Raw genomic sequence first — 24,121 nt, 5'->3', positions numbered from 1 at the left:
TCTGAAAAGTCTCTCTGAACATTTGGACTGGTTCAGATTGGAATCATTTGCATTTGTACGTTTTAAGATTTCTGTGGTGTGAGGCAAAGTTGAACATTCCCCCATCTTAATGAAAGGAAATCAATTTTGTCATGATGCTTATCTGTGATTTGCCTTGATAGAAGCATATGCTAAACATTGAGACGCTATTGGAAAGTTTTTTTGGACCCTTACAGACCTTTCCTCATTTACCGGGGTTCTGGGAGACCTGTTATCTTCAATTAGTAAAAGGTTTTTAGGACACAAACAAACATTTCTGCTTTCATCTGAAGAGGTGTTTTTTTTTTTGACCAGCATAACTTTGGCATCATGTTGGTCCAGAGAAAATGCTGCTGCTGTGGCGCCCAAGTTTGTTTCCTCTCTGATGTACCACAGGGTTGGCAAGAAATTATTTCTCAGCCCCTCCCCCTTATGTAGAAAACCCAACACACATGCGCAGCTCCTCTCCAAGGCCAGACATCTGTGTGTAAGGGTGACCCTCTTTTTGGAATTTTTCTTTCCAACATTGCCTTCCCTTTAGTTGGAGTTAGAGTTGTAAATCCAACATTCATGCCTTTCTGACAGTCCATCCAAATGTTTCAACTCTTGTTGGTTTCTCAAATGTGCACGTACACAACTTTCTCAGGCAGCCTGCGTAGTCAGATACCTCTCATTGATTTGCGCTTTCAAAGAGGCGTCACCAACACAAAGCCAAGTCCACATTCTTCAGTAATGCACCCATTTTATCACCCATGCAAAGAACATTTTGAGTTCATTTGAAGTTTCTTTTGTCATATTTCTTGGTCCTTTCTTCTTTCTGAATGCAGCAGATTGAGAAGTTTTAACATTCATCTCTCGAAATTTTGCTTTGTTAATATATACATACATCGGCTGATGTATTTTTTCCTGTAAATAATGTTGTTGGAGTTTATGTATTTGAACATTAGGGGCATTCCTCACCCCACCTTCCAAAAGGTCTAAGGGAAGCGCAGCTTTGTTGGTGTTTATGCAGAGCTGTTTTGTTAACCACAATGCTTATCAGATGTTGGACGTGCTAGACATGTTGGGCTTTGAGCGAATCAGGATGTGTTTACATGATAAAGGGCTGTGGCCTCGTCCATTATCTGTACAGCATGTGAGAGTTTTGTGTTACTGCACAGCAAACGCAGCGGTTCTGCCTTTACTGCACCACTGTGGCTGCGCCGCGGTTGGGGTTCCCGCTGACACTTTTAATGTCCCCTTTGTCCAGACTCAAGTTGGTGGGAAAAAGAACACAGTAACTCTGCAGAAGCTGACTCCTGATACACCCTACAGCCTCACCGTTGAAGCTGTCTATGCTACGGGAAAATCCCATGATTTATCTGGATCAGGGAAAACAAGTGAGTGCCCTGAAAAAAAAATTTTGCAAATAAAAAGCTTATTTTATAGAAGAGTTCTAACTAAGGGCTTTTCTTGACCTGGTTGCTCAGAGCCCTTGGGTGGCGTGAGAGACCTTCAGGTCACTGACCCCACCACCAGCACTCTGAATGTCCAGTGGCAGCCAGCTGATGGCATCGTACGGCAGTACAAGATCTACTATGTGCCTGCCGCAGGGGGTTCTGAGGAAATGGTATGAATTGTAATTCAGCTCCATTCATGGCAAAAGCTCCTTAAACTGCACTGTGTTGTTAAAGGGATTTCTATACAATGTTCAGAGAAGGGCAAAAGAACACGCATTCTTCCCTAAATGTATTTACTTAAGTTAAAAGGAAAAAGTACAGGCTCTGAAAAATACCATATGTAAATATGTAATAAGCAATTTCACATGGGGTAAAAGAAATAGAAAAACAATGTGTAAATGAAAAACATAGGTTCTGTTTGCTATTATATCCGTTCCATCTGGATGAATATAGGCCTAAACACATCGCATTGCAGTTTTTGTGTTGCCTGTTTCTTCTTGCTTTATGTCTGTCCTTTTGTCCCAAAGGTGGATACACTATTGAGCTTTATATGTGTTTTTAAACATGTGTTTAAGCCCCAGGATGACATTTATTGGATGCTGCACAGTTGAGTGAATTAAGCTAACAATAGCATAATAATTCTAGAGTATATATAGAGTAAAGAACGGTAGAATAAAAGTCAGGTAAGATGCTCAAAGCACATGCACTGTTGAGCTATCTGTTGAGCTAGCAAAGGCCGGGATCAGTAGATCAGCACACCAGTGCCGGTACTGGATGATATAGCACAACCTCAAGTGTACTTGTATATTACAGATTTCATGGCTGTAAGTCTTTAGATTTGTCTTAGGGTGTTAAAGCATTCATCCCTTATCCAGCTGTTCTTCTGTAATGTCATCCATGTGATGTCACAACTGTAATCAGTGCAGAATGATATTTAGGAAATTTAGGTAATTTTTTTAGTTTCTGTTTCATGGTTTGCATGTTTTCTGTGGTTTTCCAAAAGGTTCAAGTCTCTGGAAGCACAACCAGCTCCATTCTTAAAAATCTTGACCAAGACACGGTTTACACCGTCAGCGTGGTTCCTGTGTACCCAGCAGGAGAGGGCAGGCGCATGTCTGAAAACGGCAAGACCTGTAAGTCACGTAGACGAAACTAAAACTGCAACATCGTACTCTGTCTGAGAGATGAGGTTGTCCAAAACTTTTATTGTCACTTGTCCACCAACCTCAATCTGGGAAAAAATGAAGGCAGATAGAAATATCAGAAGATAAAAGAACAGATTAATTTCACCCACAGTGTTGTTATTGAATTGCTATGTGCATCTTACTACAGTCTGCAGTCAGGGGTTGGGGGGGTCAGTATATTCCATATACTGAGGTTGTTTAATGCAACCCCAGTATATGGAATGTACCACCTCCAGTGGGTTGATGGTCCCGGACGGTGTGACTATGTGTTAGCAACCCCATAAAAAAGTCTGGAAGTAATGAGAACCGTTTATGGAGTGCAATGTTGGTTGTGCTGCCTAAAGAGATGTTGAGCAGCCATCACTAATCAGCTTGCCTTTTTTGGGGGCGGTAGGGGGGACATAAAAGAGATCATTTAAAGTGCTTAACTCATTTAACAACAAAAGTGCAAGAAAGGCCTTTTCTTTTCATCTTTGTTCCACCAGAAGAATGTCCAGATCTCTGTGCTTTCTAAAACCGCAAAACCAATAGTGTACTCTATATAACTGGTTATAATCTGAAGAGGATAGAGATATGTTTCTATTTTTGAGTTGAATTTTGGAGATATTTGGAGAATATGAATTATAAGTCTGTGTTTCCATTATGTGATTTTTTTTTTTTTTAATTAACAGTGAATTAACAGGCTTTTGTGTGCCGTGATTAGCAGTGCTGTGCCTAGATGTGTGGTGTGCTTGAAAACTTTGCACGCTTTTAGCATATGTTTTCAATTAAAATAAAATCACTCGGTTTAAATAGGCACGCGCCAATGCTGCATTTCTAAACACTCTGATATATAAACCCTCATTTCTCATTAACGCCACATGAAATGTTTTTCTGTCCACACACCCACTCTCTGCTATCAGTGGCACGTTCTGGCGTCAAAAACATCCAGGTTTACAACCCCACCACGAACACCCTGAATGTGCGCTGGGATCCCGCAGCTGGTGATGTGCAGCAGTACAGGGTTGCCTACGCACCCCTTACTGGAACCCAACCCTCCAAGTCTGTAAGTAAACCCCTCAGCACCCCCCCACCTGGTGAGCGCCTCTAAACTCAGAGAGGCTATTATGAAGGAGTCTGATGGGGTCAAATGTCATGGATTTTACGAGACAGGCCCTGAAAAGCACAACAGTCTGCTTTTTTATTTTTTGTTTCTGTTGTAGGCTTCTGGTATGTTTTCAGGGGCAGTTTGAACCAAATTGATATTGTTCATTTATTCAATTCTCCCAGAAACATTCATATTTTCAGTCAGTTCAGTTCTGTTGTATTGTAGTGCAAATGTTTTCATTAATGAAATGTAAATGTTTCGTAGATAAATGAGTTTGTAAGCCTCAATACTCTCTAAACCAGATCTGTGGCACTTGTACGTGAGCAGGGAAATATCTTTTCTGAGCCTTTCCAGCTGTTTGTTCAGCTTTCCACATGGTTCGCCAATGTCGTGAAACACCATCCTGATCAGGCTCTGCGTACGCATTGCATGCCTGTATGCCACCTTCAGTTCAATCTGAAGACAGACAACTTGTTTAATTTATTTATTTTCAACCTGTGAGATGGAGAGGAGGACACTGACTGACAAGGCAGAATAGTCTGACCCCTACCACCTCCAGTCGCCGGGGGAGGGGTCTGCGACCTCTCAGAAAACCAGGTCCCTGCAGGATTACGTCATCTTTAGTTCACCCCATTTGTTAAAAAATTTCACTTCTGAGGCATATTTCTGTTGCCTGGCACTTTTTAATGGCTGGTTGTTGAGTGAGGGTACGCTATTAGGCTGGATAGATTTATCCCTGAGAGATGACACAAGCAGCTGTGCAGCTTTTTTTTTTTTTTTTTTTAAATCTCGTACTGTACAACACGTTAGGACATGAATACCTTCAATGGAAAATTGTGTTGCAGCATATGATAGGAATTCAACAATATATAGTAAATTTGATACACACTATAAATAAAAACTGAAATGGGAAAAAAGCATTATACAGTTGGTTAGTGCAGGCTGCTGTTTAAGGTGAAGTGGAAGTGGAAATTTAAATTTGTCAGGGTACCCATGAAAAGCTTGCCATGTTACGAGCTTCAACTTAGATTACAAAGAGAACAATTATTATGATGTACAGGCCACAAGTAAATTAGAGGAGAGTGTTTTCACTCACCATGGGACAGCCGTGAACAAGCGTTCTGATTGATTGGTGTAGCTGAGAAGCAGAGATTATTAACTTTTACTGTCAGGTGTGATTTATTGGCATTCTGGAAAATCTCCTGGAGCTAGGTACAATTTCCTACTATGCTGCTTAGTACATACCATGGGTTGTTGCCCCCTGAACCTAGCAAATTGGAATTTGCCTGGTGGGCCAGCATATGTCCAGTTAAAGGGGGTAGGGGGGTAATTCATACATTCAAATATTTTCGAGTCCATTTCTATTTAGTGAAATGATAGTTTAGTAGATCCATGTTACATTTACATTATATTACACTGCATTACATGTATTTCTCAATAGCCCTTTTCCAGAGCAACTATCAGTAGTTACAGGACAGTACATCTGGAGCAACTCAGAGTTAAGTGTCTTGCTCAGGGACACAATGGTAATAAGTGGGGTTTGAACCTGTGACTTTGTGGTCTTCTGGTTCATGGGCAAGTTTGTTACTGTCGTGGAGGATTTGGTGCGAACAATAAATTTATGCATAACTATAGTAAATAATTTTTATTGCAATATGCAACAGGACAACAGCCTGTCAGTCCACAGAACCACCCCGCAGCACATCTGGGCTTTCATTGTTATACATTGTTCTTATCGTTGGTCATACATCATCAAAATATCAAGACACAAAAGAGTGTGTTAAATGGATCTTATTCTTAACCTTTCTTCCTGTCCTAAATGTGTGTGTGAGTGTTTGTGTTCTCTATGTTTTTCTGCATGTACAGTTAATTAAAATGTGTTGGGTGCATGTTATTAAGATTTATGTTCATTCCCAGGATCCATGGGATGAAAGGGAGGCACCACTCTGAGTGCCTCAAGGACAGGCCTTGTGTCTTCTGTGTGCATGTGTGTGCTTTGGCATGCAACAATGATCAATTCATAATACATTTCAATAACTTCAGTGTAAAAAATAATAGTGCTCAAAATACAACATGCATATATGTATAGTGCTCATTATGTGTCCCCAACAATTTATTTATTTGTGCTCCTTCACACATACATGAAGTCAGACCCATAGCGCAAGTTTGAGTGTGTGTATTCAGTGAAAGTTGCCAATGGTTATGAACAGTCCACAATCAGGCATTGTGCACTCAGCTGTGACAGTTGGGCCTTCTTCAGGGGCATTCCGAACCTCCCATCATTTATTTGGCCTTACTGGGCCCTGCTAGCTTTATCTTGGTTCTTCCCATACCTGCCAAGCCTTGGTTGGCCTTCAACATCTACATGTGTATGTGTGTGTGTGTGTGTGTGTGTATGATCTCATTGAAAGTTCACATGAAGTTCAGACTGTAACTATGTGAAAGGTCATACTTTGCATAGGTCGCAAAGGCCTACAAACATACAATGGGGTTCACAAATATACCATATTACCAACTAGGCTACTACCACCCCACCCATGTTCAAATATACTCGAAAGTTTTCTTTAAAATCAAAATCTTGTCATTGCAGGTTCTGGTACAAGGAACCACCTACACAACTGTGCTACAACAGCTCACACCAGAAACCCCCTATAATGTTGATGTGGTACCCATCTATGCAGATGGAGAAGGGCCATCAGGGTCATCAAACGGCAAAACACGTATGGCGCTATTCATGTGTTTTCACACACAACTTCAGTTTATTGTAAACTCTTTTTAGTTCTAAAACTTCTGATTAAAATATATATGTCCTATTCTGTAATTTCATATTAATTTGCTTACAGTGCAGCAGGAGGTGAATTTTGCTGATACGTGGGTTACTACTGATCATATGGGTTTATACTGATCATCATTCTTATTAATGAAGAATGTTATGTACTGAATATTAGTCCAACTGGATATGAGTAGTTATGTGACAGACTGTCTTTGGAATTAATTTTCTTGTTTTATTTTATTCATGTAAACTTGAAATGGCTCAGAGGCTAATGTCATATTTTTCTTGCTCCATCAAATTGAAATTTCTTGCCTGTATAACAAATCAAATCAAATATTTTTTATCTTATATCTTGATTCTTCCTTTGTTTCTTGTCAGTGGGTCTTCTGTCGCCACGTAATCTGCGTGTCACAGATGAGTGGTACACCCGTTTCAAGGTGTCCTGGGACCCTGTACCAGCACAAGTGGAGGGATACAAACTGGTTTACAAACCAGTGGGTTAGTATAATTGAAAAGCTGAATAAAGTGTTGAAATATATGAAATATTCATTTCTTGGTAACTGCAGAATATACACAATCATAACATAACACAATAATTCCAGGTACTAATGAACCAGTGGAGGTGTTTGTTGGAGATGTGACCACTTACCATCTGCAAAACCTGCAACCTGGCACCACCTATGACCTGACAGTCTTTGCCAAGTATGATTCTGGCCTGAGCGGACCTCTGCCTGGACAAGGGACCACCTGTATGTTCTACACCAGTAGCATCACCAGATTCTTTATATGTGCATTATATATAAATATGTGCATAAATATGTACAATTACCATAATCATAAATGAGTTTGTCAAATCATGTGCTACACTGTGCTGAATCCAGATGTTACATTGTTATTCTCATTCTCTAGTGTACCTTAATATCACTGACCTGGTGACCTACAACGTTGGATACGATTCCTTCTGCATCAAATGGACACCACACAGAGCAGCTACCTCCTACAGACTCAAGGTCAATCCTTTCGACCGTAAGTGGAAAAAAACATTGTTACCCCTCCAAGTTACTAATGGTGTGTAATGAAGCAATCTTCATGACTCGTTTATGCATTTTATATGACTTTGTGCAATTAGAGCCACTGTCTGAATTTCCCCATTATTAAGCGAAGCCAAGCGTATATGCCTAATTTTTATTGCCATACTGTGCACATGGGTCACAAGCACTGCCAGAAACTCACATTTCTTTACTGTACTCCTTGATTTGAATGGCAAGGGCAATAGAGGATGTAATGCACCCTGGGGTTTAGGAGGTATTTTGTCTAACAACAATGCATTATTTTGAGCTGCATTCTGATTCACATGTTACTTATTAGTACTCAAATTCTGCAAGGCTGTAAAAAGAGTCCTGCTGGAATATTTAAATGGGTATATGGTAGTCATTACAGATGCAGGCACAACAGCTGGTTGTATTCCTTCAGTTTTGTGTCTATAAGACAATGCAATTTAGACACACTTCCTGGATTTCCCTGTTAACAAATATGCAGAATGTATATGATCAAATATGTATTTAATAATTCCACATAATTACTATTGGAATTAATCAGAAGAGATGTGATAATCATGTGATACTTACTATAATGTGATAATTACTAATAATTGTTTTAGATAAATTTGCCTACCCTAATTATTTAAAAAACTTGTTACCAAATATTATATTTGAATCAATCTTGTGGTATTTTGTGGTAAGTTTTTGAGGGAAAAAAATACTGGGCTAATACATTACATTCACAATTTTTTTTTAATTTTATATATATATATATATATATATATATATTTATTTTTTTTGAAGGGGGCAGATCCAATTATTTATGATTTCCAGTTAATTCTAATCAGATCTTCTTTGCTGTTAAAGCTACAAAACGTGGTGCTCAGGAAACGACCATCACCGCAGCCGAGAGCCAGTACTGCTTCGATGGGCTATCGCCAGACACCTTGTACAATGCCACCGTTTATACTCAGACCCCCAACCTTGAGGGACCTGGAGTCAGTGTGAAGGAAAGGACCTGTAAGACATGTCCACCAAATGCATCACTACATAGTTCTGCATGGCCATGTGCCTGAAGCACTGTGCTGAGGTTTCACCATTTGTTGTTTCAGTGGTCAAGCCCACAGAGACCCCTACTCTCCCCCCAACTCCCCCTCCACCCCCTACCATCCCTGGGGCCTTGGAAGGTAATAATTACTTTGAATTAATAATGCTTCTGCTTTGACTAACAAATCAAGCTCACCACATGACTTTATCCAAACTAAAGGCTAAATCAAGTAATATAATTCAGCCATTATATGATAATGCACTCACTTATTTTTTATTGATTTGCTATAGAACATGGTTTTTAAAGCACAAATGATAATAAGCACCTATCTGATGACAAGCACATATGCATTTTTTGACACAGTTTGCAAAGGAGCTAAAGCCGACCTGGTGTTCCTCATCGATGGCTCCTGGAGTATTGGTGATGAGAGCTTCGTTAAAGTCCTCCAGTTTGTTTTCAACATGATTGGAGCTTTTGATGTTGTCAGTAACAAGGGCATGCAGGTACACAGCTGGTGACTGCTAAAGTGCTGGGTGAGAAACTATTCTTATTTTACTTTTTACTTATTGTTTCTTTTCTTTTTTGCAAACAGGTGTCATTTGTTCAGTACAGCGATGATGCCAAGACAGAGTTCAAACTAAACACATACCAAGACAAAGGAAATGCTTTAGCTGCTCTTCAGCTTGTGCGTTATAGAGGAGGAAACACTAAGACAGGTTGGTTTCAATGTGTTAGAAAGAGTTTTCAAGAGTTTTTTGTGTCTTATTCAAGGTCATGTGTTACTCTAAAAGAAAATGCCTCTGTTGACTAGTGCATCTGCATATGTGTTTAGGTCATGCTCTGAAGTACGTAGGAGAGAAGGTGTTCACCTCAGACAGTGGCATGAGGAGGAACGTTCCTAAGGTTCTGGTGGTTGTCACTGATGGACGTTCTCAAGACGATGTAAAGAAGAGCGCGTTGAAACTGCAGCATTCTGGTGAGGACTCTAGAAACTGTAACTGGTTTGAAAATGTAGCAAACCACTCTCTGGAGAACATGTGGCAGGCATTCATCTGCTTTTATTTTTATGAGAAGTTTGGAAGTTAGACGTTTTTATTGTCAAAACGGTGGTGAAGAACCAGACAGAACAAGACAATAGTGCAATTGAATGGAGACTATATTGAATAAAATAAATGTCAAGTAAACTGTATATAAAGTGCAGATGGCAGTGTGCAGCACAGCACGGAACTAACTTGTAAATCGTGAGACTGGCAAAGTCATTTGTCCCCCCTGTTCTTCTCCCACAGGTTATAGTGTTTTTGTCATTGGCGTTGCTGATGTGGACACAAGCGAGCTTAGGAACATTGGAAGCAAACCAAGCGAAAGACATGTCTTTGTGGTTGACGACTTTGATGCATTTGCCAAGATACAGGACAACCTCATCACTTTTATTTGTGAAACAGCAACATCAAGTAAGACTAGGATGCTCCATGTCGCTTGTTTGAGGATAAACTCAGCACCACATCAATATTATGTCCACTTATTGATATCATTTTCTCTCCTCTAGCTTGTCCTTTGATTTATTTGGATGGTTTCACTACGCCAGGTAAGGACATGGGGAAAAAGCAGAATGTAAAGATTTGCTATTTGAGTTAATTTTTTTTTCTTCTTTTGTCAGGATTCAGGATGCTGGAAGCCTTCAACATAACTGACAGGACCTTCGCCTCCACGAATGGCATATCCATGGAAGCCGGCTCATTCAACAGCTTCATCACTTACAGGCTTCACAAGAATGCATTCCTCTCCCAGCCCACAAAGTAGGTGTAGAATGCAGATTATCTCCCGCCTATAAAGTAGTTTGGTCCCGTGTGTCCCATAACGCTGTTGTTACTTTTAACAACTTTCAAAGGCCAGGCAGGCCGCAGTCCCCACGGTTCTTATTATCAGCGTTCACAGCTGGGCGTGAGTTGTTGCAGCTTGTCTGAATGAGGTGTCGGGGCAACTTTTTGCCATTGGCTCTCCCATATTTGTCAGAGTGGGAGTGACCCAGGCATGCTGAGGTCAGGTGTTTGGCTTTATTGGGACTTTTTATAATGTCTTCAGGCCATGGTGCAGTTTTTTCAGTATAGGTTTACCTGGTTTACTGATTATGTGGGGTATATTAACTTTATTACGTGGAGCTAATCTGCTTGGCTGATGTGTGTAGATTTTTTTTTGCTGAGCTTGCAAATGCAACATTGACTCATAACTTGATGATTTGCACATACTTAGGTCAACCTTAATTAAAGCTGTGCTCTGTACCACCAACCACATGAAAGCTCCAGTAGAATGTTTTTCACCAAACTTTATATTTGTTGTATGTTCTGTTCTTTATGTTGTATACATTAGCATCATTTTACATGCTGGATACATTATAAATCATCTGGCACAAAAAAGCTCAGTCCAACTATAATTCAATGTTTGCGTGTGTGTATTTTTCCCCACAGGGAAATCCACCCCGATGGGCTGCCTCCAACATACACTGTCATCCTGCTCTTCCGTCTCCTGCCCGACACCACAACTCAAGCCTTCGATATATGGCAGATCGCAGACAGCAGCTACAATTCTGAAGTTGGCATCACTCTTAACCGTAAGGCCTGAACAGCCTGTGATTTTGGCTAGACAACTGAGCATGACTCACCTGCCCGCCAGCTGTGAATTTCTCTGAGCTTCCCATTCTCACTTCGAAATAACAGCATTTAGAAAAACCAGTCTAATTGATTCCAGGCCTGAAGAGAGCATTGATCTCCCACTGTAATTGCCCTCATTGAGACCTAAACTTCGGGATGGAAAAGCAACTGTATAATGTACTGGCAGACCAAGACTGTCACTCATGGACACTCACATGTTTTCCACATGTTTCTTTAAGCCTTTTGTCAGCTGCTACAATAAGTTTGAGTTCATTAACACTCTAATTTAGTTGTGCTTCAAATTACATTTTCTGCTCTTTTCAGCCTCCAACAAAGTGCTCACATTCTACAACAAAGACACCAGCGGACAAATTCAGAAGGTCACTTTCAACAGTGACCCAGTGAAGAAGGTCTTCCATGGAAGCTTCCACAAAGTATGTCGTTTTCCAGGTTCCTTTTACCTTGTTGTGCATCTCATGCTTTTCAGAAAAGGCAGAAATGGAAGCTTGCAAATTCATGAACAAAAGCTCCTTATATACTTCTCCCTCGGCTGTTTCTGTGGAGCCTGGATTCTGACTCTGTGGAGCCTGGATTCTGATTCTGTTGTCGTTCGTGGAGTTGAAAAGTCATGTTTCTGTTGTGGTCAGATGTGTGTTCAGTGGCTTCCTCCAGGTTCACCAGATGCTTAACTCACTGCTGTGGTTGTAAGATTGCAGACTGCCAAGGTAGGCATGGGGATTTCAGTTGTCACTGGTAACTTGCATTCACAGTGAGTAAAGGAAATATGTAGTCTTATAAATGGGCAGATATGACATGATATTTCTTTTGCATTTTCTGTTTTAATTAATTATTCCTACACCTACAAATATACATACATTCTATGCATGGGGCAGTTTTGCAGTATTTTAAATATTATTCTGACATTAATCTATAGTAATACTTATTCATTTTCAGCACACCTTGATAAAGAAATCCTAGTTGCAAAAATATTTGGCAAAAGGAATTCAACACAAATGGCCACGCATTTTCAATTGAGTTCTTGCAGTACTCATCATTTACCAACCATAGTGCCAAGCAAATTCCTAAATGATCAGTTCTCTACAGGCCAAAAGGGACAGAGGAACTAATCATTCTGTAGTTCTTGTTAACAAAGTACAAAATGTTTGCAAGTGCTGAAGCTTTTGCAAATTACTGTATTGTTTTTCTTGGAAGCCCTCATCAGCTTAGACTTTCTGTGCTGTTCCATTTCCATTATTCAGTTATAACATACAATCAATGAGAGGGAAAGAGAGAGAGTCTTTAGGAAATCAGCTTTCTATTCTCATCATTGGCAAAGTCATTGTGTTTTATCCAAACTTACATATATTATAGTATACTAGAATCCTTAATGAGCCATGAAATGCCCTAACAGTCAGATGAACGCCTGTGAATGATTAAGTTCCCATTTTCTTGAGAAGAAAACCTTCTTTATGTTAGGAACCAGTCTACATCTGCTTCTTCAATCAGTATGAAATGAAATTAGTGTGAATACGCATATGAAGTGCTTATGCTGCACTCACACTGCTAAATGATCCAAAAACTCTTCATTTTGATCAAATTATTGGATTATTGGAATACCCTTAAGATCATTGAGGAAATCTGAGTTTTGATTAGTTTCATTGCCAGTGACAGTCAATTAAATATCTGGACATTTGTGGTCATCTGCCACATATGTACGCCAAGAAACAAAATTCTTATCTATAAAAGAGAGAGGTTGAATGTTTCACTAAAATCCACATTTTTTTATTAAATTATGGCGGTCAGGATGGAAGATAAAACAAAGAGGGACAGACATGAAATCTGACAGGGTAGGTCCAAAATGGAAACATGTGTTGGGTGTTCACTGACACCAACAGAAGCCTGGAGGAGGGAGCCAAGTGAGTGTCAGAAAGGAACAGATCAGGGGAGCTGCAGAGGCGGTTTGGATTGAGGAGGACATCTGTCTGATCTCAGTGATTGCAATGGAGGCCAGTTTTTCCACATGCAAGACTCATAAAACCCTAAATGAAGGAATTACTAAATTATCTTCAAGAGTGCCTATTTTGCTTTCAAAACATTGTGAAGAAGAGGATGAATTTTGCAAGAATTTAACAAATGAAAAAGGTTAAAAAGAGCTTTTTTTTAAGGGTTTGGACACGGAACGATCAGAATAGCTGCAATTCTGTCTATGTGACGTCTCATTTATTATCAACATGAAGTGTGTATTTGGATGGACCCTTATGAACTCATATTTATATCAGTGCAGTTTTTCTCAAAGCTTACAGACACGGTAGAAACACCCGAGCAGTTCCTGGAAAATGCTGGAGGCCGTATTGATATTCGTTCAAGTGGACCATGTCTTAGATTACAATACTACATTCTCCCCCTAAGCTCCCCACAAGTGGAAGTTCTGCTTAACCAACTTAATACATGCAGTGAATAGTGTGCGCAGTGGCACTTGTATTGTTAGAAATGTAAATTTTTATTATCATAAGTAAAGGGAGTCTTAGCATGTTAATGGATGGGGGAATCAACATCCTGGAATATTGAATTAAGGTGTCAGAGTTCATGTCAGCATTCATGTCAGCAAAATGCCTTTCATTTTTTTTAATGACACTTTCATGAATATTTAAGACTTACAGGCATTGAACCTTATGGAAGTTGCTTTGATACACTGTTCTAAAGAGTGCTGTACTAAGCATCCTATTTTACACATGGGTTGGGTTCTGAGTTAGTACCTTTTTGTCTTAAGGTACGAACTTTAAATTATGCCCACTGCCTAAATTAAGAACACCTCTGTATATTGAAAATTACTAGCTTGCTTTGCCAATGAGGTTAACTACTGATAGAACGTGGTCAACAAGATATATGACCTACAGTCTGTGTACTAGTATCGTTCACCCCAAACATCAGCCTCACCAGACCCAGCTTGTCAGACACTCGCACCAAAAACGCAACCATGTTGGAAAGTATGGAAATGAGAGCACTTTTGATGGCATACCACAAAATGACATAATACCAACATGTGGTGAAAGTGTTCTTGACAGGAAATGACAACAAAAAAAGGACTCTTCAGCTCTCATGACGAGCATGGAAAAAATGACTTGAAAGGCTGGAGCACGTGGGTGGCCCTAACGTTATGTGAAAATGGAAGGGATTTTCGGTGCTGTCGATGAAACATTGATCACAGAATGGCTGACACAACATTTCCCTTTGCATTTGACCACTGTCTTGCATCATGTACTAACAATAATAATAACCTATAATTAAGTGCATGGATAAATTCCTACTTGGCCCATAATTGTTAATTGCAAAAGGATGTGAGCATTCATCAGTTTTCTAAATATAGCCTGCTCTAGAGACAGGGTCAGCAAGTTCTCATTTTTTAAAAGTTTCAGATTTGCCTCCAGAGGTTGACATAGTCTTTAGGGACATCAAAAGTTGTTGTACTTTGCCAAACCTTTATGTCCAAATGTTCTACAGCAGGAACAGAATTTAATGGGTGTATGGTAAGCTTAAGCTTAATGTTCTGCCAATGCCTTTTTACATTGCAGCTCCACATAACCGTGTCCCCGAAGAGCGTCAAACTGAACGTGGACTGCCAGGAGGTGGCAGAGAAAGAAATCAAAGAGGCCAGGAATGTGTCCAAAGATGGTTACGAGATCCTCGGCAAGGTGGCTGGAGGCTCAAAGAGAGAATCGACAACAGTGAGTCAAAATTAGCCAGAAACATCATTCCAGTGTGTTTTTTTTTTAAATAACAACTACAATGTAAAGTTCAACTGGTCCATTATTGTTGTGTCAAAGGGCAAAGTCACCCTCATGTCTAGTTCTGGACAGGTAGTTAAACACAATTACCATTGGCAGAGAAGATGTGGGTGCTATGCATGTGGTCGCGTTTTTGCATTCCCCATCACTAAAAGTCAATGTGATCCATCTGTAACGTCCGCTTTTGCTGCTTCTCTCATTCTTTTGCAGTTCCAGCTCCAGATGTTCGATATTGTCTGCAGCATGGGATGGAGCAGCAGAGACAAATGCTGTGACCTCCCAGCTACGGTAAGTGGTGCTGACAGAAGTAAAAAATATTGTTTGTGGATAACTCAGTTTTAAACAAGATTTACATAAATGATTATCATATATATATATAAATTCATTGGCTCTTATTTCATTAGATTGTCATCATAAATTTGCTTAATAAGCAGGGTCTGTTCTTTCCATGCATAATTGGTAAAAAAAAAAAACTTTTAGATGCCAAGACGAGCCTCATATGTGATGATCTTAATAAATCACACTAGTACAGAACTTAATCTAAAATATTTCTACAATAATTTATCATAAATGTTGATACAAAGTGTTCCTGAGAACAGTCTGTTTCGTGCATTATACGCTAGGGTGATGCTGGATTTTGAAACCTTCTGTTTGGCTAAGGAAGTCACATACTGTGAGCCAAACAAGCAAATATCTCCCATAGAACCGGAACAATGTGACGTCCGACCGTGTTCCTCTTCTACTACTACTAACATTCCAGGCCTTTTTTTCTGTTGCAGAGAGATGAGGCAAAATGCCCCGCTCTCCCCCATTCCTGCACATGTGCACAGGATAGCATCGGCCCTCAGGGACCTCCTGGACCAACGGTAAATCACTCAAAAAAATCTCTTAGCTCATCCCTGCCTCCCATCCTCCTCAACTCATTACAGTGGCAGTAAGCATCTGAGTGGTGATGTGAGATGGTGATGTGTTTCATAGATGGAAGGTTACTCAACTCGCACCCCTGCTGATGAGAGTTAAGCATTAAAATGTTTTTTTAAAAAGTACCTAATGAGTACCTAATTTTACCAAAGGCTCACAACACAGCAGGGGCCAATTACTTGTCTCAGAGGAGAAGGGAGAAATGAAAATCAAAGAAACACAGAATCTTGGGATGTGCAACATTGGTTGACAGCTCCGGCTTAGTGTGTGGAGCTCACTGCCTCTCAGGTTGTTAAAGCAGACTGTGTTCACTGTGTTCCCAGGGAGGCCCTGGCACAAAAGGCCCTCGTGGAGAGAGAGGCGATTCTGGCCCCACGGTAAGCAACTCCACTAAATTTCTTGTCCTCCCCTCAGAGCAGGACAAGCCAAATGCAGCTGTTAAACAGTAACTACCGCCGGTCTGCTCCGTATTCCCTGCCATGTGATTTAAGGGGGTTCTTGGGTTTGATAAGAGCCTGTTTGAGGCGTGGGAGTCACTGTTAGTAGACCTAGCACTCTGACATTTATTATCTCACATTTCAATGTTTTTTCCCCCCTGGTGTTATTTGCTGTGCTAGGGACAAATGGGTCCACGTGGAGAACAAGGACTCCCAGGTTCGATGGGCCCACCAGGCCCACAGGGCCCCAACGGACTGTCTATTCCAGGAGAGCCGGTATGTGGACCTCAACTATGGCTGGGGGTGTCTGAAAGTTGGTCTGTGGGCTTTATGACTGCACCCAGAGGATTCAAGTAGCATTTCCTCCACTGGTCTGCTGGTGTGGATTGCTTATAGCTGTCGGCAGTAGCTTGAGAACATGGATCTGATTTATAGCTAAAAGTACAGAGCTTCAGTGCTCCATTTGCTGCAGAAGTTCCTGCTGATCTGCATTCTTTTAAAACTTGGGGCTGAAGTTTTGATTCTCATGGATGCCAAGCTCCCCTCATCTATTTGCTTTGGTTTGCAGGGCCGACCAGGACCTAAAGGAGACCACGGTGACCCAGGTCAACATGGTCGCCCAGTAAGTATTCTTAACAATAAACATTCATTTTGATGGCTATGCATATTGGCAGCATGGGAATTCTTTTGATATTAATCCTTTAGCTCTCACTCTCACTGCATTCTCATATTGCCAGCATTGTGATCATCTATGTTCATGATTTTTATGGTATGTTGATTTTATGAAGATTTTATGAGACTTTTAAGTGTTTTAAGTGTTTTTATAATTCTGGGTCATCACTTAAGAACTGGCTGGAAAACACATTTTACAAATTGCATTTGTCTGTACATTACATTACTGGTACATTACAGTACATTAGTGAGCACAACCCACATCAAATAACAGAAATAATAAAAGAAAAGTTTTAGATACATTTGCCATTAAAATATTTCTATTTACATATTACAAAAACACATACACATTTAGTACAGCAGGTCTTTGCATGTCAGTCTTACTTTTTATTTATAGTATTTATAATAGTAATAATAATTTTTTAAATAATAGTTCTTTCAAATGGCAAGAAGAGAATGACGGAGACTATAAAACCTAATTTTTTTTAAGGAATTAATGTGCACAAAGCTCAGAAACGGGAGCTAAGCCTCCATAATTCATCAGCCGACACAGCTTGAGCCAAGTCTGTCGCTTCATAGGGAAATAACAAGTATAAACATATGGTGGGGTGATCTGTCACATCTATCACATCCAGCCATGTAAATCAGTGTTAAAAGGCATTTGTGATGATGCATGATGACTGGCCATTTTGTTTTGCAAAGTGATTTTTTTCTGATCATGCACTGGACATGTCTGTGTGATTAATGCTTAGTATATTTTCCTAAAAAAAAACACGGACGTGACTTAGCTGTGGAACAAGAAGATCTATAAATTGGGCACTTGGTGTTCTGACCCATGCCTTTCTGGAAAATTCATATTGACAACATTTTTAGGCCATACTTCACAGAGTTCTGTGTGGCTAGTTTAAAGATTTACTGCGGATCCACCAATCATATCTGAAGAATAAACAACACTTATTATTAAAAAATGTTCAATTATGTTGAAATTGTTAAAATTTCTGGCTTATGTATATTTGCATTGGAACGTTTTTTCCTCCCCTCAATTCATTAAAAATGCTATCATTAAATGTCTAGATTAATGGACGTCTGTGTCTTTACTTTGACTAGCTTAGGCAGCTCTTCTTCATAGTCATGTTTGACATCTTTCAGATGTCCATGAGGAAGGCTGGCTGCCATTATAGCTTTATTTAGACTACACTTTCTTTTTGTTCTAATTCCAGGGCCCTCCTGGGGTTGCTGGTCCACTTGGCCCCATTGGACCACCTGGAGGCAGGGTAAGAAACATTACATGCTCATCATTACATCACAAATTTCCAGATGTTTTAATATCTTCAGCAATTAAACTAGTTCCAAGTGTATTAGCACTCAATTACTCTGCTTTAATGATACTAGAGTCTTCAGAATTGTACAATGTTTGTAACCAGCATCACTGTCCATGCAGGGACCACCAGGAAAGGAAGGCCCATCTGGACCCAGAGGGCCCCCGGGTCCTATGGTGTGTATTATTTCTCCTCTTGCATTTTTGGTCATGATTTAATTTCTGATGTTATACTAATACTCCCCTCCCCCAGTCAGAACATCAAGGTCCCCCCAAATCCACTCAGTTAAATCCACTGCCCTGGCTTTCCCCCTGATGAGAATAAAACATGCATCTAATTTTCTGTTCTGTGGTTCCCCCTTGCCTCCAGTTAATGGCCCCCTCGATGTCAACTGGCATAAAGTCAAAAATGGATCTATATCATTCCGATTCTGAGAACACTGTGTACCTCCCCCAATCTAGTTTCTAGACGGCTTTCCTTCATATGTTAGCACTTAAAGAACAGTTGCTAGCACTGGACTGGGATTTGCAATGGTTAATTTTGCTTAGCAGACCATAAGAGTGAAAGCTGATGAAAGAAAACAATAATTGTTTGTTTTTCTGTCTCTCAGGGGAGCCCTGGATCACCGGGAATGCCAGGAATAACAGGAAAAGCAGGAAAACCTGGTGACACAGGACTTCCAGTATGTGTACCTTTCATTTTCATGCAGGGTCCACACAAAGACCCCAGTCCCATTAGAGATGATTGCTTTTCAATTGAAATAGAATGTAGAAATATGGGTTAGTGTTTTGTTGTTTGAAGTGTTTTTATTTTTATTTTAGGGGGCAGTAGGGCATTAAAGGAGAAAAGGGAGAGAGGGTAAGTGGACATCTTCTTAAGGTCCAAATAAAAAAAATGTAAAAATGTAAAAAAAGTCCAGAAGAAAATCCCTTGTGTTCTTTCGACAGGGAGATACTGCATCCCAAAACATGATGCGTTCCATTGCCAGACAAGTTTGTGAGCAACTAGTGAACAGTGAGTAATCACTCCTCTTGAGCACACATAAACACACACACACACACATGCACAATGTATAGCATTTAGCAGACACACTTACCCAGAGTGACTTACAATCAGTAGTTACAGGGACAGGGTTAAGTGTCTTTCTCAGTGACACAATGGTAGTAAGTTGGGTTTGTTAGCCACTTGTCTACTAACACACACACACAAAACAAACAAATAGGTTGGAACAGAGTTATGTTTCCCAATTTCAATGAGAAATTTACTTGTAGGACAAATGAGCCGTATCGACATGATGCTGAACCAAATCCCAAGTGGCTACAGGAGCAACAACCCAGGACCTTCTGGGCCTCCTGGACAACCTGGCAGCCAAGGGGCACCTGGGGAGCCTGGACAGTCTGGTCGTGATGGATTCCCAGGATCTCCTGGTTTACCAGGATCCCAAGGAGAAAGAGGTACATGGTCACCAGGAATCTCTCTTGCAAGTGGGCTGGGATGTATATGATCAGCAGAGATTGATATTTCTTGTTTTGTCTATAACAATGCAGGGATTCCTGGAGAAAAGGGTGAAAGAGGAAGTCCAGGAGTTGGTTCACAGGGACAAAGAGGCCCATCTGGTCCACCTGGTACGTATTTGGATTTAAACTACATTTAGATTAAAATCCACTTTACAGTCAGCCATATCCTCAATTTTCCCATTCCTGGTATGAGCCTCAGCTCCTGAGCCATTGGCCACATGCTTTGAAGAGCTGCAGGTCAGATGCAAGCCGATGCAGAATTTCTTTTCATTCGCTGATTATAATAGCCACCATTGTATGACAGAGAAATCTGACTCAGTGAATATTGCGGGCAGGGAAGGTTGGAGTGGGAGAATTCCGTCAGATGTTTCTCATGAGCCCCATCTTGTTCAGTTGTGATTTCATGTTTTACTAATGATTTATCTCAAAGTGTTTCCAGCAACACTTGTCCCAAGCTGAATCAAGGCCTTCAGTTGATTCTGGCCCATACCAGCATTTCACACATCGTGTTATTTTAACTGCGCGTTCCCGGAATGAGCACGTCTAGCTGCATTCAGTTTCTTATCATCAGAAGTTGTTAACAGTGGATGGACTATTTGAAGAGGGGAGGGGTAATTATGTCTGATTTCTTTTTAATTCGAACCCTCAGACTCCTGTGAAATGCTTGGAGGCTTTTAGACCTTTTGAGGCTCATGCATAGTGGTGACTCAGTGGGTGATGCAGCCACCGCCAAGTTTCTTTTCTGTGAATGAGACCGTCATGACTCACCATTTGGTGGATATCTGATTGTACAGTGAGCTCTCTGGTGACTTTCCCGACAACACATGTGCTGACATAACAAAGAGCAGGGTGAAAAATGAAAAGGAAAAACTGGGTTTGTGGCGTCTAGACAGAAGGGGGGCTGGGGGTAACCCTCCAGTTTCCCTCAATTTAACGGATCCGTCCAAATATTTAAATTACAGAGCAGGAAAAACCAGTGTTTCCCCATCTTGTGCCGTAATGTCACTGAATCTGAGACGCCATTTCCTATTCCCCCCGAACATTGCTTTCTCAGGACCACCAGGCATATCACAGACTGGCCCTCCAGGACCTCCTGGCTCAAACGGGCCCCCCGGCGCACCCGGTCGCCATGGCTCTCCAGGCGTAAGAGGACCTCCAGGGCCACCTGGGTACTGCGATTCCTCCCAGTGTGTTGGCATTCCATACAACGGACAAGGGTACCAGAGTAAGTAACGCTGAGATGCTGGTCTGGCTGTCTTCATACAGGAAGCTAACAGTTTTTACCATCTTAAAAGCTCGTTTCATAGAGATGGCATGTGATGTATGTTCATTTTTAGTCACCAAAAATAACAACCGGTTTTAACCTGTTTGCAGGTACAATATAGCATGCTTTCTAGGCCGCCAGTACTGCTTACATTCTGAAAACCTGAAAAAAGCATCCTGTATTAGCACTCATGCTAACCAGCCCTTAAGGAAAAAGCACCATGACGATGATAAAAGAACATTTGCAGATCGACTCTGAAAAAGCAAGCCAGACAAATAACAAAATAAAGCAAATCCCCTGAAAGAAGTGGACTGGTACTAACATCATCTTGCAGCTATTTTATCAGACAGGCAACAGAGTTGGCAGCACACTGTGGCCTGATCGCATCCCAGCATCGCAAAAAAAACAAAAAAAATGTGACAGAGCTTTCCCTCGCTGAGGGAGCATGTATAACTACTAACAAAGTGGGATTCTGGTTGAGAGCAACTTTGTTAACCATGTCACTACAATGGACAGCCCTGTAAATATTCTAACTGTGCCTTGTAAATGGTGTTTGAGTTTGTTGTTTTAATCAACTTTGAAGAGTTAACCCCCCTGAATCAAGCCTTAACGCTTAAAATTGCTGCTTTGCTGAATGCCTTTTTTTTTTTTTTAAAGCGGGAAACAGTATTTGCTAAGAACCCTCTTCTAGCATGTGCCATGTACTTATAACCATGAAATATGCATATTTTATAGTCAATTTTTCTTTTTTATGTATATTTTCAATGTATAATACCTCAGAGGATGAGCATTGATTGCTCTTCAAAACTGGTTTGTGGGCTTCTATAAATTACACCTGAGGAAAAATATATTTTTATGATTAGTTCCATCATCAAGTACTTGTATTATGCAAAACTGTGTTTTGATAACATTTTGATGTTTCATTATGGTTGATCATAATGAGTAAGCCATGTAAACGCTGCCCCTTCAATTGCCCCTTCAACGCTGGCTTCAATTAAAACACAAAGAGGGGTGGGCGGGTGTGTAAATGTGTGTGTTTGTGCATGCAGTGTGTCTGACAAAGTTCATGTTCAATTGGAAAACATAATATTTCCAACCAGACCGTTACCCACCTGAACCTGAAACCCGCGTAGTCTCCGTACCAGAAGGACCAACTGACGATTTTCAGACAGAAATCCAGTCAACTGGGTATTTACGAAACCAGCGAGGAAAGAGGTCACCATCAAGACAAAAACTGACTCACAGGGTAGAGTCATAAACAATTAAAATCATCACTGCTCTGTTTGAAATGGTGGCTATGTGTTATGGTGCAGGTGTATAGACACGAGCTTCAGTTGCAGAATTAAACTTTTTTTTTGGATAGCAGTGGAACGTTTTAGTGGAACTATGGCTACGTTTAAATAATCCTTAAAAAATAATGATTGCTAATTGTCTTTGCTTGTAACATATCTGCAATTTGTATTTATTTGAGGCCAATGTTAAATGCACTAATGATATGAACACATTTCTCACGAATTTTCTAACCCAAATTGTTCATTTCAAATCTTTTTAAAATCAGATGTGTGAAAATATTGCTTTTTTAGTTCAAGTAGAAATGTTACACCCTCTTTTTTTTTTTTTACTTGTGCTTCCTGTTATTATACATAACAATTGGCTTTTACCAAAGGTGGAACTGCATGTCTTGTGTTGTATATTTAGTAAGGATTCAGATCATTTTTTTTTATATATATATGTATATCAAAATCAAAGGCAGTTGAAGTCTGCCTGCAGTACTACAGATATAGAATTGCATCAGTTGTTTAAACTGCACATTGTGAATTTCACAGCCGTATTTTCTTATTTATTTCTGAACCAGAAGAGGCATTTTTCAATAAAACTACTGAAAATGTTAATGTGTGGGAATTCATTGTTTTATTTTTAGAGACACAGCACTATGTGAGGTAGCACAACACAATCTGCCTATTGCAAAAAAGCGTGTTAAAAATTATTGTAAATGAATGTATTTACACCAGAAGGGACAATTCCTGAGGAAAGAGTCCCTATTGAGTCCTGAGGAAAGACTCACTCACTGACCCACTATTGTTTTGGATTTAATAAAGCATAGTTGTGACAACTTAAAGGTAGTTTTGTTCAGGAATTTCTTCTCAAATTGGGGAAGCAAGACCTCTGTTTTATGCCAATACTTAAATATCCATTGCCAGTATGTCCACTTGAACTTAGCTAAGACAACGTTAATTCATTCATTATTCACAAACTGTTAAAAAAAGCAGAAGTTAAACATCATTGCTATCCATTACAACAAACTTCTGTTTAAATCACCAGGTGAAGATTAATCTGCAAAAGCATTAATATTATTGTTTGCTTTATCATATTTATTTTAAAGATTGTTAAATATGTTTTATTAGCATGTTTATTTGAGTGGTACATCTTTAAACAGCATGTGAGCAAGTGCTCACAAACCCACTCTTTTTAACAAGTGGCATAAGTTAACAAAAGTTTCATGGGAAATAGTTTCATTTATGGGATGTAATGAAAATTTAAAACACTGATGGACAACCTGTTCAAAGAACAAACACAAATACAAGGGGATGAGGATGTGAGGGATGAAGGGGCAATGGTGGTCTAGTGGTTAAGGAAGCAGCCCCGTAATCAGAAGGTTGCTGGATCAAATCCCAAGCCACCAAGGTGTCATTGAGGTGCCACTGAGCAAAGCACCGTCCCCACACACTACTCCCTGGGTGCCTGTCATGGCTGGCCACTGCTCACTCAGGGTGATGACAATCATTTCACTTTCACGAAGTACTGAGTAGGCACGTAGTAGCATTGTAAAAGTCGTCAGATAATCTATTTTGACCGAGATGATTACATTTTGTGATGCACTCCACACCACTATACAGAAGGAGTCTGAATGACTTCAGTAGCGTAGGAAAAGTCTACAGAAAATGACCAAAAATAGACCAAAGTTGTGT

At 40.2% G+C, this 24,121-nt stretch overlaps 1 protein-coding gene across 3 annotated transcripts in view; it reads left to right on the top strand.

Annotated features, from left to right (window-relative positions):
• col12a1a (collagen, type XII, alpha 1a) overlaps positions 1 to 23,044 on the top strand; it is a 49,689-nt gene extending 26,645 nt beyond the window's left edge. For 2 of the 3 annotated variants that reach the window (XM_028956489.1, XM_028990987.1), the window contains 33 exons: positions 1,268 to 1,397; positions 1,488 to 1,627; positions 2,461 to 2,590; positions 3,544 to 3,686; positions 6,319 to 6,448; positions 6,880 to 6,999; positions 7,104 to 7,250; positions 7,411 to 7,527; positions 8,409 to 8,561; positions 8,654 to 8,728; positions 8,953 to 9,092; positions 9,182 to 9,305; positions 9,422 to 9,565; positions 9,876 to 10,040; positions 10,136 to 10,174; positions 10,247 to 10,385; positions 11,055 to 11,197; positions 11,562 to 11,671; positions 14,810 to 14,962; positions 15,233 to 15,310; positions 15,802 to 15,888; positions 16,267 to 16,320; positions 16,561 to 16,656; positions 16,949 to 17,002; positions 18,273 to 18,326; positions 18,494 to 18,547; positions 18,982 to 19,053; positions 19,193 to 19,229; positions 19,319 to 19,385; positions 19,643 to 19,825; positions 19,919 to 19,996; positions 20,943 to 21,113; positions 21,263 to 23,044. In XM_028956489.1, coding sequence (XP_028812322.1) covers positions 1,268 to 1,397; positions 1,488 to 1,627; positions 2,461 to 2,590; positions 3,544 to 3,686; positions 6,319 to 6,448; positions 6,880 to 6,999; positions 7,104 to 7,250; positions 7,411 to 7,527; positions 8,409 to 8,561; positions 8,654 to 8,728; positions 8,953 to 9,092; positions 9,182 to 9,305; positions 9,422 to 9,565; positions 9,876 to 10,040; positions 10,136 to 10,174; positions 10,247 to 10,385; positions 11,055 to 11,197; positions 11,562 to 11,671; positions 14,810 to 14,962; positions 15,233 to 15,310; positions 15,802 to 15,888; positions 16,267 to 16,320; positions 16,561 to 16,656; positions 16,949 to 17,002; positions 18,273 to 18,326; positions 18,494 to 18,547; positions 18,982 to 19,053; positions 19,193 to 19,210 — 3,009 coding nt within the window. In that variant the 3' untranslated portion in view covers positions 19,211 to 19,229; positions 19,319 to 19,385; positions 19,643 to 19,825; ... (1 more) ...; positions 20,943 to 21,113; positions 21,263 to 23,044. The remainder of the gene's footprint in view (positions 1 to 1,267; positions 1,398 to 1,487; positions 1,628 to 2,460; positions 2,591 to 3,543; positions 3,687 to 6,318; positions 6,449 to 6,879; positions 7,000 to 7,103; positions 7,251 to 7,410; positions 7,528 to 8,408; positions 8,562 to 8,653; positions 8,729 to 8,952; positions 9,093 to 9,181; positions 9,306 to 9,421; positions 9,566 to 9,875; positions 10,041 to 10,135; positions 10,175 to 10,246; positions 10,386 to 11,054; positions 11,198 to 11,561; positions 11,672 to 14,809; positions 14,963 to 15,232; positions 15,311 to 15,801; positions 15,889 to 16,266; positions 16,321 to 16,560; positions 16,657 to 16,948; positions 17,003 to 18,272; positions 18,327 to 18,493; positions 18,548 to 18,981; positions 19,054 to 19,192; positions 19,230 to 19,318; positions 19,386 to 19,642; positions 19,826 to 19,918; positions 19,997 to 20,942; positions 21,114 to 21,262) is intronic. The other variant, XM_028999119.1, reaches the window with a different exon arrangement.
• The last annotated feature ends 1,077 nt before the right edge of the window (positions 23,045 to 24,121 follow it).

This window comes from Denticeps clupeoides, chromosome 1 (genome assembly GCF_900700375.1).
Source record: "Denticeps clupeoides chromosome 1, fDenClu1.1, whole genome shotgun sequence".
Taxonomy (NCBI): domain Eukaryota; kingdom Metazoa; phylum Chordata; class Actinopteri; order Clupeiformes; family Denticipitidae; genus Denticeps; species Denticeps clupeoides.
This window is presented reverse-complemented; position numbering and strand designations above follow the sequence as displayed.